The sequence below is a fragment of the Microtus pennsylvanicus genome, chromosome 3 (genome assembly GCF_037038515.1).
Source record: "Microtus pennsylvanicus isolate mMicPen1 chromosome 3, mMicPen1.hap1, whole genome shotgun sequence".
Taxonomy (NCBI): Eukaryota; Metazoa; Chordata; class Mammalia; order Rodentia; family Cricetidae; genus Microtus; species Microtus pennsylvanicus.
The window spans coordinates 81,138,102-81,155,486 of record NC_134581.1 but is presented as its reverse complement, the minus strand read 5'-3'; the positions used below and the strand labels follow the sequence as shown (position 1 = coordinate 81,155,486).

The 17,385-nt window shown below is 37.1% G+C and overlaps 1 protein-coding gene across 1 annotated transcript; it reads right to left on the bottom strand.

Annotated features, from left to right (window-relative positions):
* Positions 1-2,439: 2,439 nt before the first annotated feature.
* Positions 2,440-3,408, bottom strand: LOC142847105 (putative olfactory receptor 10D4). Its single transcript, XM_075967834.1, has one exon. The coding sequence runs from the start codon at positions 3,382-3,384 to the stop codon at positions 2,440-2,442; it is 945 nt and encodes a 314-aa protein (XP_075823949.1). The 5' UTR covers positions 3,385-3,408.
* Between the last annotated feature and the right edge of the window lie 13,977 nt (positions 3,409-17,385).

The window sequence follows — 17,385 nt, the reverse complement described above, 5'->3', positions numbered from 1 at the left end:
GAATCTAAGCACAGTAGACTGGCATGATAGAGGCTGAAAGTGAAGTTATAAAACTCCAACACATGGACTTCCGCTTTTGCTCATTTTCTAGGATCCTTTCTTCCTAAGTATTGCAGTTGATACTGAATTTTAGGTGGTACAGCATTTGTCCTACATTTTCATTCTGTGTCTGTTGTGGCTTTCTTTCTATACGCTACATGCTGGGATCAAGTCTGTCTTATCCTATGTCCTCGCTCACGAGCACTATGCCTTATACACAGCAAGCTTCCAATAAACATCTGGCTACTCTAATGGCTAATGACAAATTGATTAATAAATAGCAAAAAAAAATGGAATGGTAGGTAGCAAAAGTTTTCTGCAAATGAAAAAAGCTGATAAAATCTAAAATCCATGTTTTTTTCACGGTCAGAATGCTGCATTTATTTGTTCACATTTTTAGATAAAGTCTAATACAGCTCAGGCTGGCTTCATACTCACTGTCTAGACAGGGACAACCTTGAGTATCTCCATCTTCTTGCCTACACTATCTATGTGTTGGAATCACAAGCATATGGATACCATGCCCGGTAAAGAAAAGTATAACTTTTAAATCAAGAAATTTATATAAAACATACAGATGGTACCATAGCAAATAGCCCTAACTAGAAATGTATCCAGCAGGGAAGCATTCATGTAAAGTAGAACTATGGTGATTCGAAATGTGACTACAGTTTTGGATGTCCCTTCACAATATGGGGCGTAGTCCTCCCCACCTGAGGATATACCTCATGTGTCTACTCTCCATGACAACAAGAGTGACTGTATATGACCCTGAAGACAAGGCTATAAAAGCTTCTGCTTAAACCTTCCTGGAGCACACTCTGGGGAAAGCAGTTTCCAAGATGAGAGTGTGAGTAGCTGAAGGTGGGTAAATGGAAACGCCCACATAGTGGGTGAAGGGCTGAGGCCTCCTCACAAGAGGCCAGCACTGAGCCACTATGCGCATTCAAGCCTCATCAGAAGACTGCTGCTCAGTTCACAATGTAGATCCCGGCTAAAAACCCCAGTGTCCCTGACCTAAAATATTCAATTCTGTTCTAAAATGCCAGGTTCTATAATAAATGATTGGAGCAGAATAAGCATCAAGTATCATAGTATTTATAATATATAATACAATATAATATAATTTATTATATATTAATTTATTATGTTTATTATTATATTTAATTTATTATTAAAGTATATTATTATAATTTAGTAAGTATGCTTCCTAGCTCCTCATTAGAGCAATTGGGTGGAGGTTTTAAGCTAATCAATCAATTTGCATCAGAGTGAATGAGTGAATATTATTTCAAAGTGGCAATGACCTGAAGTGACTGTCGTGAGAAGCCTCTCTCTTAGATATTACCTAAAGTCTTTCCCTGCCCTACTTTCCATGGTGCTGTTGCTATGCCAGCTGCCCTGTGCTCAGCTCTCTTGTAAATACACAGATACTGTGAAGATTATACTAGATACTACACAAAAGTAATGAGGACAATGAATGATATGTAGAGAATGTTAACTTAAAACCTCCTCCGTTATATGAAACTGGCGATTCTGCAGTTATCCTAATGAGACAGACTATCATAAGAAATGGTGAAGGTTTAGTTACAGGTGCACAAACGTCAGCAGTGAATAGCTCCTTGTTCACAGTCTCTCCCATTGTAAGATGCATGTTCATAGAGTCTATCATTTATGACACTGTGATTAATTTAGTCAATAAATGAAAAATCCTTCAAACACTGTCATGTACAAATTAAGAGGGATTTCAATGTCAACTGTTATTCTAAGTGTTTGAGTAGATGGATCTAAAATAAAAACTACGATTTTGAAATTAATGTAATGTGAAACTCTAAATAATTAATCAACCCCCAAATAAAGAATAAATGTTGTTATTATTTTCATTTTAACTAGTTACACACATAGTGCTTTTCCAGAACAAAGAATGTCTAGAATGTGTAAAAAATCTGGCTCAACAACATTTTACAAATTTATGGTCTCTGTTCTGACACTCTGAAACATAGTTCAATGACCACTTTCTCTCTTGAGAGATAAAGGCCCATAAACAGAACACAATTTCTCTGAATGCAAAAGAAAGGAGGGAATGAAACTAGAAAGAAAGAAAAAGCAATGTTTAGGATCCATTAAATACGTGAAGTAGAAGCAGGCCATTTCCTGATAGCCAATTGAAATGGTTCAAACAGGCACAGAGTACATGGAGCAGAAAAGACATAAAGGTTTAGCAAACCAAAAATGGAGAAAGTACAGGAATAATTTGAAGAGAATTGCTGAAAATGCAAATCTGAAACTCAGTAAATCCACACAAATTCATTGACTTAACTGTTAAGACTCTTCTGAAGGAAGAGACATATAGGCATTGGGCCTTAAGCAGCTCCAAACAAACTCAGAAAGGAATTTCTCCTACTCCTTATCCCCTAAAGGTTGTGCCGCTTGACTCCGCACCTTCTTCAGGGCTAATTTCACATCCTTGTTTCTCAAAGTATAAATCAAAGGATTCAAGGAAGGAGTGATAACATTGTTAAACACCTGGACAACAGAATCCAACCAGGGGCTAGAAGCAGGTCTGAGATAAACAAGAATCACAGGACCATAGACCAAGATGATGGATGTCAGGTGGGCACTGCAGGTGGAGAAGGCTCTGCGCCTGCCTTCTGAGGAACGGATTTTCAAGATGGAGATGACGATACGAGTGTAGGAAGTGAGAATGAGAAGGAAACACAGGAGGGCAACAATGCCAACATTGGTAAAACTCACAGTCTGTGCTAGAGAGGTGTCTGCACATGCCAGGGACAGCACCACAGGAATGTCACAGAAGAAACTGTCCACCTCATTGGGTCCGCAGTAGGGTAACTTAAAGATAAGAAAAGTGAGGATGCTCCCATGTACAAAACCCCCCAGCCAAGTGCCCACTGTGAGGCAGGCACACACCCTGTGGTTCATGATGACTGTGTATCTCATAGGGTAGCAAATCGCCACAAAGCGATCATAGGCCATTACTGTATATAGGAAGCATTCGGTGCCACCCAGAGTGTGATAAAAGAAGACCTGGGAGACACAGCCCTGGTATGAGATAGTGCGACTCTGTCCCATTAGGCAGTCCATCATCTTAGGAGAATTCACAGAAGGAAAGAATATGTCAAACACTGCCAGGTTCCCCAGGAAGAAATACATGGGGGTGTGGAGGTTGGGGGAAGCCAGGATGGTGAGGAAGATGAGCAGGTTCCCCAGCAAGGCAAAGACATAGAAGATCAGGAACAGGACAAAGAGCATGTTCTCTAGCCCTTCGCTGTTGGAAATTCCCAGCAGGATGAACTCTGTCACAAAGGTGTAGTTCCTCATGTTCATGACACAGGTAGTCCTGGAAAAGTCAAGCAATGTTGTCCATGAGTAACTGAGAACAGCTTCCTGACCAAGGGATTCCCATCTAAGGCAGTGGCTGAAATCTAAATAAAGTCAATGAGGGAAGAGAAGACCGGAGATGAATTTGCTGTTGACATTTAGTAAAATGTTGTGCCACCTTCGGCATCAGTATCCTCATATGTTTGGTTATATAAGGGAATAATAGCTCATCTTTGTATTTTAAACTGTCTTAAAGTCATCAACACATGTCACCAGGTCTGTTTACTGTCTTCAAATCTGGCCTAACCTCAAATAAACTGGCACAATTCAGATCTTACTATCTTGCCAAGGAAAACTTTTTTCCCAGTGATAATCTCATATTTAACATCAGCCAACTCAATCTGTAATTAGACTAGTTACTCAAGTATATGTGCATAAAACTTTGAGTTAAATCATGAACTCACACTTCCCTTCTTAAGATAGTTTAAATTTTTATTTGAGGATTTCATCCCTTAGCCTTGTGCATACGTCATTCCCAGTCCTTATCTCCCCCTCTGGCTCTATTTGTGTCCACTATCTTGTAGTTTTGCTTTTAGTTTTTCTATTTTTCATTTACATCTGAAAGAAGAGCTCACAATTCACATTCTAACCCACCAGTACACAGATAGGAAGTTTACTGAGTCAAAAGTATTACATGGTGCAAAAAATCCCTGTGTCCTAATATTCTCTTCCCTCAAGGTTTCTTTCTATAGAATGTCAGATAATTTCTATATTGTTGTTTTATTGATAGAAATATGTACTCCATAAATCTAAACAACAAATTTCATCACATTTTCTGAAATCTCACTCTCTTTCATGTTTCTAATTAGATCTTACCCTTCAATATGTTGGACAAAAACCAACTTCTTGTACCTTCTACCATGAGTATAATTGAGTAAAAGTAACCTAATAAGCCATCTTTTTTGCTACATAGTGTTCTAATCTATATTATTACAAGTTTAACACTGGTAAAAGTTTATGTTTTGCAGTGTGCAGTAATTATAGTTACTATAATTACTGTTACTATAATTAATGTCAGTAATGAAGGGGGCAGATACTTGAACCACTGATGATCTCAATGAGGAACCAAGTCCTGGCTGAAGCTACTGCTTATCAACCTGTAGGAATAAACTGGCACTCTACCAAAAACACAGACAGTTAGTATATAGAATTATTGCGCAAACAAGATGCTATTCATATGAACTCTGGCGAGCATTAGTCTACAGAAGAAGAACAAATCATTTGCAACTCTCCACTTTAGAGGTGCTTAATATCTAAAATATTTAATGCATTCATACAATCAAACCATATGATATCCAAATAAATGAAATGAATAGGCAGCTCTCAGAATAACAAAAATGACCAATAAATGAGTAAGTAACTAACATCTTTACGTATCAAGAATATGCCAATCAAAACTGCATTGAGATTCCCACTCAGCATAACTATAAATAAGAATACAATTGACAATGAATGCTAGTGAGGGTGTGCAGGAAGGGGACCCTTATACCCTGCCGCAGAAAATGTAAATTGGCTTGACCACTAGGGGGACTCCTCGAAAGACTCAAAATAATCTACCATATAACATAAAGACAAACAGGGAACTAACAGTGGGAAGGGGGAGGGGACAAAGAGGAGCAGTGTATCATATTGGAGGTGGAGGTGTGAAAGCATCATATAACAAAGTTAATTATACAATAAAACATATTTGACTCTGAAATACAGTAATCAACTCAATTTCATACATATTAGAAAAAAATAAATTACATATCTTCTTTTGAAAAATTCACTGTGGATCTACATAAAATGAATATTTGGTTTGAGATCATAAACCCTACCTGTAATCCCAGCCCGCAGGGTGCTGAAGTAATAAGATTGCTAGTTTGGAGTCAGCCTGAGATACATAGTTACACCTGTTTGGAATAAATAAACAACAAATCCTTTATTTACCGTCCAGTTTGCTGTCCAGCCTTGGCCTAGGAGCTATTTGTTACCTCTAGAACTTTTAAGCTCCTTCCTTCAGATAGTAGAAAATGGATTTTTTTAAACTATAAGCTTCTTTGTGAAGACTGGGGTAAAATGCTTGCATTAATCCTTCCCACTAATAAGTGTACATACAAGAAAGTTTCTTTTAACAACTAAGTCTTGTACATGCAACACCAATAATATGGTAAAAACAGAAAAGCTGCATATGTTATAAAAATGTAATTAGAAATTGATGTTTAAGTATTTGTAGCATTTAAAAGTGTTTATTTATGTAAGAGTGTTATTTCATCAATCTGGCTTTTCAAAATAGATATTGTTATGTCCTCAGGTCTTTCACTGCATTAGCCTTCCCAGTAACTGGGGCAACAGACATGTGCTGCCTAGGAACCTAGTCTTCAGAGAGCCTTAAGGGATTTAGCCTTTAGGACTCCCATACAGTATTCAACTAAAGATGCCACAAATAGCTATGGGGGGGGGGAGGGAATCTGAGAGTGGAAAAGTCTACTCACAGCAGGAATCATCTGTCTGTGTTTCTTTATTCTTCTCTCAATCCTTATTCTTTCTTGCTCTCTCTAGTTCTACGTTGTTCTGAGTTCTACATCATTCTTCCTTGTCCTTAGTTCTACTGATTACAAATGTTCCCAGTCATATATATCCTTAAATCCAGCAATTCCCCAACCCTAGCAGGTTCCAGGGCCAGAATCCTTTAGCCCCATAGAAAATCAGATAAGGGTTCTCACACACAGACACACACACACAGAAAGAGAGAGAGAGAGAGAGAGAGAGAGAGAGAGAGAGAGAGAGAGAGAGAGAGAGAGAGATATTTGTGGGAGTTACTAGGACATGTCCGGTGTACTCCTTAGTGGAGAAAGTTGGTTAAGAAAGAAATTAAATCACCGTGGAATTCTAGAGGAGAAGGACAGTGTGCTCTATACTACATTTTTAGTAAATGTAGGACACCACTTTTTTCCTCTCCCAGCATGCATAGAATCAGATAACCAAGCAATCTACGTAAACAGTCAGGTAGAAGCCATGGCTCTGGATCAGATAGCACACACACCAGATGCTGCAGTTCCTAAGGGCCTAGGTCTGGAGTTAGGCTTAATGCTCTAAGTGAAGAAGAGATCCAGGCCTCTAAATTATCAGTCCTCGAGCTATGTTGTTATCAGCTGTTCTCATCGTGCAGTGAAACCAAAACACCAGCTTGGTCAGGTAGTAATTCTATGTCTAGAAGATCTGTTAATGCCTTAAATGTGATGCTCTTTGCCTATACCCTAAACTGACCAAATGCCTGCTGATAAAGATAATTGCAGAAAGGCAGATCTCTGCACTTACCTAGGAGAGAGGAATGAAGGCCTGGCAGTGGAAAACTGTTTTCACTAAACAGTTCTGAACTGTGGGAATTGATCCCTAAAAATGTAACAAAAAGTGAGTCAGCTGGAGCAAAAAATTGATAGCAAAAGACAGCCACTAAAGCAATAACACTAAAAAGCCTTGCCTTTTGGTTTAGCCTTTACCAGATCCCTTAGTTCTGATAAGTCACCTGGGAAAATATGGCTGAGAAATTACTGTATAATGTTATGACTTGGAGCACCAGTCTACTTAGGTATTTGGTAAACTGAAACATCAAAACTATGTGTTTGTTGGGTCTGATTATTATTGAAGGTCATAGGATAAAGTGCACAAGGTCAGGAAAAATGCTATTTCCCTCAGACTCTAAACATTAGTTGTTAGTATGCCAGCAGAAATAGAAGGTCGCCGTATGTGCTAAAAGTTCAGAAACTCTCTTTAACCTGATCCTTTCTGTTTCAAATTCAATGGTCAAATTCACAATGTCAAATGACATGAGTATCTCCTGCACATTGCACTGGGCAAGAGCAATTACCCAATTAAACATCCCATCACTTCACTAAATCCTCATCTCCTGAAGTCTGACTCAATACTGCACCCCCATGCACACCCTTCTCAAGAAAGAATCTGATGTCCTTCCACTAGAAACACATCCCAGACCTGCTCTCCCTGAGCTTGAGAGAGTCAATTGAAAATGTACTGGGTATTCATCTCAGATGACTCAAACCTGCTAGGCTATCTCAGGGAAAGAGAAGAGCTTGACATTTTCTACAAAGAGGGTAAGCCAGACTGACTCAGAAAGGTTGTGAGTTCCACTCTCACCATAGTCACCGAGTTGGACTTGTTCTCTTGGTGTTTGTTGGCCATGAACAGACTTATGTAAGATGAATATGTTCTGTAAGATGATCACATGCATAAGGATACCTACTTATGTAAGATGAATAGAAGTTAACAGGAGAAATGATTTCTAATTTTATAATTGAAAGCTCCAATTCTCAAACAAAGACTCTACCTTATCTCCTTCTTTGTCTCCCACTTTTCCCTACTAGCCATTCTACACACACACACACACACACACACACACACACACACACACACACCTCTTTATTCCCAACATGTCTGCCTTCTATGCTTTGCCGGTGAGGGCTTGATAATCATTATACAATCTGTCCACATGTAAGAGTTCTCTGTGGTGCTGTTTCTCGTCCTTCCATTGTTTACACAGGTCAAATGGCCAGACACATGCTGTGTTCCTGTATTACAGAGGAGAATAAAGAAAGAGCCAAGTAAACAAAGCAAGAGTAACAATCAGAAATAGGAAGAACTCTAACCACATACCAGCTTACTGGAAACAAATAGAGATGTTCTTCCTATAGTCGTTAGGATAGAAAAATAGGTTTCTAATCAAAAGCTTTATTTTGTATAAGATAAAATAGCACAGACGCAAGAGGTTACATCTCCTCTTGAACTCAAGACATTGATTATACACAAACCTGCTATTAATATGGTCTCAAATGTCTGACTTTATAATGCCTTCAAGTTGCAGAGTATTATAGTACATGATTTCTTTTGAGACAATGTCCCCAATGGCTCTATCCCTAGATGAAAGAAGATTGGGGAAAAAAGGGCATAATTATAGGATTTCAATTTTTGCCTTACACTGTTTCCAGTCCCCTTTTCATAATTTTATAATCTAATACATTAATCATGGAAGTACTATGAAAATGTATGGTTTTTTCTTTTACAGAAATATACAGTGAGTTAGTATATAGTAATCCTACCACCAATAGCATAGCATAACTCATCTAATTATACTTCAGTTGTTGACAGAGGTTTCTGTCCCACCAGGTCGCACATCCATTTAGTCCCAAATAATCACACAGTGGTCTACATTAATTATAAATTATTGGCCTATTATCTCAGGCTTCTTCTTAACTCTTATAACTTATATTACTCCATAATTCTTGTCTATGTTAGCCACGTGGCTTGGTACCATTTTTGGCAAGACAGTCACATCTTAGTCCTCTGCATCTGGGTCACGACCGCAGACTGAAACTTCCTTCTTCCCAGAATTCTCATGGCCCCACCTTGCCTATACTTTCTGTCTGGCTACTGGCCAATCAGCATTTTATCAAAAATGATACAAGGGACAGAATAAAAGATCATTGTCCCATAGCACTTTTCCCTTTTTTAAATAAGAAAACAAGAACTCTGAATCTAATATCTTTCATTTAGCTTTTCTCCTGACCATTATCCATAACAACTTGTAACAAATATTCTAGACAAAGGCAAGCATCCATAAGCCATTTTTTTAGCAAAGTTTTCTAGGCTATGTCCTGCTGATTGGGGGTACTAATAATCTTATGGGGACCTAAGGAAAATTTAGAATTGTGATCAAGTCCTGACTGGAGTATCCTGTGAGGATTGATCATCTCAAGCAGCAGTCTTTGAACTGTACTGGATGTAGAACTCAGACATCTGGGCCATCTGCTCCTACCAGAGATTTCTCAGGGGGTCTTCCTTGATCAAACCTTATTTTTCTTAATTCGAAATGAATCCACAGCCTCTCAGTTCCTGTGGAAACAAACATAAAACCTCTTCTCCAAAGTAACATATCTTTTGACTTCAATTTTGAAGTCAAGGTATTTCCTAAATGCCTGTCTTGGATTAATTCAGAGGATTTATAAATAAAAGTCTTTTAACAGCTGTTTCTCCTTCCTCAGCCATAAAACAATTCAAAGACAACTCAATAATACACAGTATCCAGACACTCTGTGTATTTTACATCTTTATGTGGCTTTATTTTAAACTCTATTTCTTTTATTTTTAATTTTTTTGGTTTTTGAAATTAGGTTTCTCTGTGTATCTTTGTCTGTCCTGGAATTCACTCTGTAGACCAGGCTGTCCTTGAACTCACAGATATCTGCCTATTTCTGCCTCCCAGGTGTTAAGATTAGAGGTGTGTGCCACCACACCTAACTACTCTCTTTCTTATTTTAAGGATTTTATCTTTTTCCTTTGTCTTCCAAGCCGACATATATTTTTAAACACACTGTAAACCATTTCAAAGTTTTCTTTGCTTTTGAATCTATCTTTACTATATAGCTCTCTTTTTCTGACTACACAAGTCTTTAATTTGCTATGAAATATGGCTAGGATCAAAACCTTGGCTTTGACTGCTGGATCCAGTCCATTCCTTAGCTTTCTGAGATTCCAGCCTAGTAGTAGAGATACCAGCCAGAGCTATGTTTATTGCCACAACTCAATGGCATTTCAAGGTCCCTGCCACCACCAAGAAGCATGTTGTCAGGTTTTAATCAATACCATTTAAGTGTTTCATCCAGAACCTCTTAAAAGAGCTGCAAGGCTTTGCAGCTAAAGCTGAGTCATGAAACCTATCTTAAATGAGAGCACTTGCCTCTAGCAAGCAGAGCCCTCCTGAGAAAGTGTTGCTATCAAAAAGCCGTGCTTAACTCTATTCTTTTCTATCTATAATAACTTCCCAACCTCTCTCAGGATTTATATGGATGCAGCTGTTTACATGATGGCCACCATTTGTTGACAGAGGTTTTTCTGTCCCACCCAGTCCTGCAGGCGTTAAGTCCCAAAGAATCACACAGAGGTCTACATTAGTTATAAATGGATTGGCCCATTAGCTCAGGCTTCTTATTAACTAATTTTTATAACTTACATTAGCCCACAATTCTTGTCTGTGGTAGCTATGTGGCTTTTTCAGTGAGGCAGTAACATCTTGCATCCTCTACACCTGGGTCACAACTGAAGACTGAAACTTTCCTCTTCCCAGAATTCTCATTGCCCTGCCCCACCTATACTTCCTACCTGGCTACTGGCCAATCAGCATTTTATTAAAAATAATATAAGTGACAGGATAAAAGACCACTGTCCCACAGCATTCAGTATCATTTATCAACATTTTACCATGAAGAATGACTATTTATTATTAATTAGATTAAGGAAAAAAGGTGCTAGTGAGGATACTCAAAATAAGAGAAGCATTGTACATTGCTGGAAATAAAAATTAGTACAACTGTTATAAAAAGTGGTTTGGAGGGTTATCAGAAATTAATAATAGGATTACCATATGATCTGGCAATCTCATTCATAGGTGCATACACAAAGGAAGAAAAGTCTAAGTCAAAAATATATCCACATTCCCATGTCCAATGTACAGCTATTAACAGCTGGAAATGGTATCGCTTGTTACAATTTTGCTTCTTAGTCTCAAATCCTTCACACATTAAGCAAGTTTCCTCTGCAAATGTTTTATTTGTCAGTCAACCAAGATGAAGCAGGGTTATAGCCCAAAACCATTGCTTACCAAGACTTCTGTGTAGTTCATGCTAAGAATTAATGACTATGCCATTTCTGAATTATATAGATTGAAACAAATAATGAATTTTCAAGAATGAATATGATACTGTGCTCCCAAACACACACATGTTAGTGAGGCCCTATAATTTATTTTATGCAAACATGAAATGTAGAATTGATTCCTGGGAGACTTTTTTGAGGATATAGTTAAGGCCAAATGAAGTGGATTATTATATTCAAATATTACCTTCCTAGTCTGCTTTCAGCTTAGTCTTTCCTTCACCACCTTAGTGTGCTTTCCATGAGGCAGTATGCACAAGGCCTGCATGGGTCTGCACCAAGTCCTCTGCATACACATTACAGTTTTCAGTTTAGTGCTTTTATGAGACTTCTGGGTGTGTGAAAGAGTGGGTCTCTGATTCTTATGCCTTCTTATAGTCTCTTTTCTTCTATTAGTTGTCTTTGTCTAATTTTGATGTGATGGGTTTTTTTGTCTTGGAATTTTTTTGTTTTAGTATTATCTGTTAGAAGGCTGTTCTTTCCTAAGGAGAGACAGAAAGGGAGTGGGGTTGAAATGACAAGGGAGGTGGAGAGAAACAAGTAGTAGTGGAAAGAGGAAAAATCTTATTCAGGATATGTTATATGAGAAAATAATCTATTTTCAATAAAAATTGGGGGGAAAAGAAATTTATTGTGCATCTCTCTCTAGAACAATAGTTGTGTACTCTCTGTTCAGTACCAACTTATTTTTATTACTAGCATATTTTAAAGAATAATTTATAAGTAATAAAATTTACCTACTTTAAATGGAAAGTTAAATTGTGTTTAGAACATTTATAGTTTCCTGCATACACTGCCCAGCCCCAGAGCATTTACATTTACAACACCATTAGGCTTCCTGATACCTGCCAGCAGTCAGTTCTTGTTCCCACTATCTTCCCCAAAAAGCAATAGCCTGCCTAAGTCAACACAGGCATCCATATAAGCCAAATAGTATAGCACCAGTTGAACAGAGGCTTTGAGAGTGTCATAGCAATTAGGATTTCTGATCCAATTTCTTCTCAGTTTTATCTTAATCCTTCATGCGGTGCCCCAATAGATAAATGGCCGTCTATTTCTGTAATCAGGTTTTCTACAAGAAATAATTAGATAAGTCTATTCACATTGTGTTATAAATTGTTACTCTTACCATTTCCTGCTTTATTTCACTTTGACCTGGATAATAGCTTTGTCCCTGGATAAAAATCTCAATGTAATTACGGGCAAGTTTGAAGAAGTGGTGGAAGCAGAAATTCTTACACATGGCAAATTCCAAGACCTATCAGTAAGTCCTCACTGAAGACACAATAGAGTGGAGTGGACACATGCTGGGGATAAAACTCTATGTGTATTAAGGAAGGTGTGTGTGTGTGTGTGTGTGTGTGTGTGTGTGTGTGTGTGTGTGCAGGTGTGTTCACAAAACAGGTTTCTAGAGGGAAGGATGAAGACATGGAATCAAAAAGATTCTTTGTTTGGAAATTCAGTCTTTCAGTTATAAAAATCAGAAATTATCTTCCTCTGTAACCCATTTTCTACCACGGGAGAGTTTTTGTCAAGAGGCATATACATGCATATGCATTTCTATTTTCTCATTATTTAGTTTCCCAAGTTTCATGTGTAGAAGATTTCATTCTCAGCCAATGACACGATGCAGATGTAGACATTTTAGGAGACAGGGCCTAGTTTCAAGGAGAAGGTCACTAAGGGTGTGCCCAGAAAGGGTATATTAATATTGAATCACTCTTTTGCCTTCCTGCCATTTGAGGCGAGCAATCACAATTGCTATGTCTGACCACAGAGATCAGTCATGCCACTATCACAAAGCAATGAAATCCTATGACCATAAAATAAAATGTCTGAAATAATAAACAAAAGTAAATCTTCCCTCTTTTGCAGTTTATCATCTTAGCTATTTTGTCTCAGCAACAGAACACTAATTCAATATATCAGTGTATAAATGTCTTCAAAATACAATGTCAAGTAACAGAAAATGTGTGTTTTAATGTTGCCTTATGATACCACTTAATTAAATTTCAAAAATGCACATTTTAACTATATGAAATAGCAAAGCCTTGAAAAGTATTTGGGACTCACGATAAAGAAATCCTAAGGATGGATGAACAAAGACAAGTGAGATCAAAATGAAATTAAAACAAAGTGGAAATGAGATGTCCAATGATAGTTGGCAATGTATAACATTCTAATGTCAATGATAATTACAAGTGTTTAGTTCATAATAAATATGAACTATGTAGTTCATAGTTCCATATAAGTAACCTTATAAAATTTTATCCATATGCTTTTATGTGATTATATAAAGCAAATGAAAAAATAGATATGCTATAGCTTTTATATCCTGGTCCACACATTAACAGGGTTTATATTTAATCAATCAACCCACATGAATAATAAACTGTTGACTGAGTTTTGTGTCCTGCCCAGTTCCCATAGTCATTAAGTCCCAAAAAAATCACACAGAGGTCTATATTAATTTTAAATTGATTGGCCTAGTATCTCAGGTTTCTTATTAACGCTTATAACTTATATTAGACCATAATTTTTGTCTGTGTTAGCCACGTGGCTTGGTACCTTTTTCGGCAAGACAGTCACATCTTGCTATCTTTCTTCCTCTGTGGCTGGGTCACAACTGCAGACTGCACTTCCCTCTCCCCAGCATTTTCATTGCCCCACCGCTACTTCCTGCCTGGCTACTGGCCAATAGCATTTATTTAAAATATAAGTGACAGGGTACAGAGCATTGTCCCACAGCAATAAACTGGACCAAATACATATAAACAAGTGCTTTCAGATATGAGATGAGTGCAGATAGCTGAAATTTCTAAGGAAGGAAAATTTAGAATCTGAACAGTTTTGTTTCGGGGAAATTTCTGGATTGTGATGTCAGAGGTCCCAGACAGAGAACAAGCAGACATCATGATCGGTTAAGTAAGAAGGGAATCTGATGCAATATCTGAAATCAGTTTAGCTGAACTAATATAGCACTGAGATAAAACATCTATCATCCTTCTACATATAAAAATTATCACTTAAAATACCAAGTCAGGAAACACTTAATAATAAATCTGGGAAGCTGAGCCAGGTATGAGTACTGAAATCACAAGCATTGTTGAGAGATATAAAAGACATATGTAGTATCCATGAATCAGATATGGTGCTTCCAAAATGTCAGTTCCCCCACAATCACTCTATATGTTCAATGCAATGCCCACTAAAACTGAAACAAATCTTTCTGTAGAAATTATAAAGTTAATTCAAAATTAACAAGGAAGTGCAAAGAATGTTGAACAGCAAAAGCTGTTGTTTAAAAAAAAATAAATATTCAAGGAGAAACACTGGCAGAGCAAGCCCAATGATGAATATGGTTGCTAAATACATGCAAATAGAACCCTGCCCTTATCTAGTCATTTGCAGAGCATCAGAGGAGGGCACCATCACATGGGAATGGTCTGTGGGTATGGAACATTACCTTATATAAAATCTTTAAGTGAATAATTATACATAATTTTAATTTTATTTATTACTGTCATCATTATTGTGTATGTATGATGCATGCAATGCTGTGCATACATCATGGTGGAATTGTGGAAATTAAAGGATAATTTTGGAGGCCAGTTCCCTTCACTCTGTTCATCAAGATAGTTCAACAAGCACATTACCTACTGAGTCATCTCACCTGCCTGAGTGCAGAACTCTTACTGATGCTGGAAATTCTAGTTTGTGTATCATATAGATTCTTGCCATCTTGTAAAGGTGAGCCTAAAATAATTTAAAAATTCCGTTCTTTTTACTAAAAAAGATCAAACTCACCCAATGCCATTGTTGAGATCCTCTGGCTGGAAAACCTATACGAAACAAGATATACATCTCTCATGAGAATCAAATACCAAAACTGTGTGCATTTCCTAAAGTAATATTGAGATATGCTAAGTAGAACTAAACTATCAATGATTATTAAAATAAACATTCTAAAAAATGTGATGGTCTTATGTAGATCAAATATGTCTTCATTTAAGTAGACACCCAGTGTTAAAAAATTGAGTGTTGTGATAGGTTAATTTTGGGAATGTTAATTTAAAGGGCTTCGGGTATTCAAATCTCTTCCAGAGAGAAGAATCTAGTCCATCTATAGTTGCTGGTATTGCTTTTAGAACAGTGTAGGCTTTAGATTGCCTTTTAGTTTATGAAAATTTTTGTCCTAGTAGTTAAGACATGCATTAATTCCAGAAGGAAACACTTTCTTTTCCTTTAGTTTCATTAATTCATGTGAAAACAAACAAGGAAAAACACTTTCACATAAAATACAAGCATATTTTTAAATGTAAAGAAGAAATAAAGGCAGCAGTTTCAGAGAAATCTGTGAGCGTGCAAATGTGAGATAACATCATTCCAGGACCAAAGCCCTGGGGAGGAGGGACTTAATTAGTAAGATGTGTCTTCAGGAATAACCATCTGAGGATCCCTGGAGCACAAAAAGTTAAAGATTCATCAAAGAGACTTGGAGCCACAACAGAGATTTGCCCCTAGGGCATGAAATCCCTTATTTTCCACTTGTGAAATCACAGAAGAAATCAAGACTAGTATTAATCATTCCCTGCAAAAGTCTTGAAGATGACTTTGATGGTTATTCATTACATTTTGGCAAAATTGAAAGGTTAAAAGAATGATGGCCCATCAAAACAGAACCAGCTTACACATATGCATTTTGCTAGAATTCTCAATGTTTATAATAGTGCTGAAATATATTTGCCTATGGAGAATCTAGGGCCAACATATTGTCTCCTGAGATATCAACCCAATTTTAAATTCTACTTCAAGAGGATATTGTTTCTGTAGTTTTTTCTTCTGTGTTTTTAAACATGCAGGGGAATAACTGCTACTACTCATCAAGGACATGGAACTTCTTAAAGCCGTGATATCTGCCTTGTGATCCAGAACAGAGATCCACGATTGGCAAGCAGTTGAAACTGTCTAAACTCAACACTCCATTCCTGGAAAGTCTACAAAGTATTTAATATGTAAACTCTTGGGTTCTTTAATCTTCTTTAAAATCAGTTCATATTGCCTTAATTGTGCCTTAGCTAATTAACACTGTGTAGTTTAATAAAGGCCTTTTATTTAATACATCAGTCAATTAATTACTTTCTCTATATCCACAGCATTATACCTCGGAACATCCAACTGAGCACCCGCTGACTTACACACAGGAAAAGGCTATTTCTGACAGAGAGGCAAAGATGAAAAGGGCAGAAGTGCCCTAATAATTGGGTAAGTGACGCTCCTTTTTAATTGACTAGCTCTAGATTTATGACCTCATTTCCATTGCGGTTCCATGACTTTTCACTATTTTTTAAATTTAACTATATTTCTTAAAAGACACGCAGTCTTCTCTTTGAAGAAAAAAAAATATCTTCTTATCTCTGAAATAATAGACATCTTGCAAGCAAATAAAAGTGGTTTTAGACTGTGTATACAGATTGTATGTTGAGATTTCACAACAAAATATATGATTATATTTAATTCAGACCTGGTACTCAAAGATGAAAGTGTTTACTTCTCTTTACAATTTAAGCACAATTTTTCATGAGCATCTCAAAATGCACAGAGATCGTATGACTCCACTTCAGTAGAATAAACATGAGCTTAAAGTCCTGGTGAAAGAAGACTGGATGGAGTAAATGAGCTCTGACACATTTACTGTAGTAGCTTCCAGCTCTTCATATGATTAGGAATACAGGACACAGAAAATAAACAAGCTCCATGTAATACAAAAATATTGCAGCCACACTCAGTCCCAGCATCTGACCAGACAGGAGGAAGGTAGTTGTGTAATATTCATTTAAATGAAATTATTTAATGATCAAAGGGGAAATGAATGACTGAATATCTCTCTCTCTCTCTCTTCCTCTGTGTGTGTGTGTGTGTGCATGTGTGTGTGTGTGTGCACATGCACATGTTAAAAGAAACAAGAAAAGGCATTAGAATGAAGTCTGGTTGTGGGAGAACTTATCAGCACTAGTTATTACTTAAGCATATTTTTATGATTTTAGAAAACAAAGAATATTAAATTTGACCCTTTTGTTAAAAATCAACTATTTCATATAATTTCACACTCTTGCAGGGTATGGCTGGAATAAGGAGGCAACCATTTCTTTGTATGGGTGACTATATAAAAATATTTTAAAAATCATCTTTTGTGTTCTCCATCAGTGGAAATTCAGTGAGCATATTTCATACGAAGAA

Excerpts from the sequence above, each read along its gene's own strand:
- LOC142847105 (XM_075967834.1), bottom strand. The coding sequence starts at position 3,384 with ATGAACATGAGGAACTACACCTTTGTGACAGAGTTCATCCTGCTGGGA.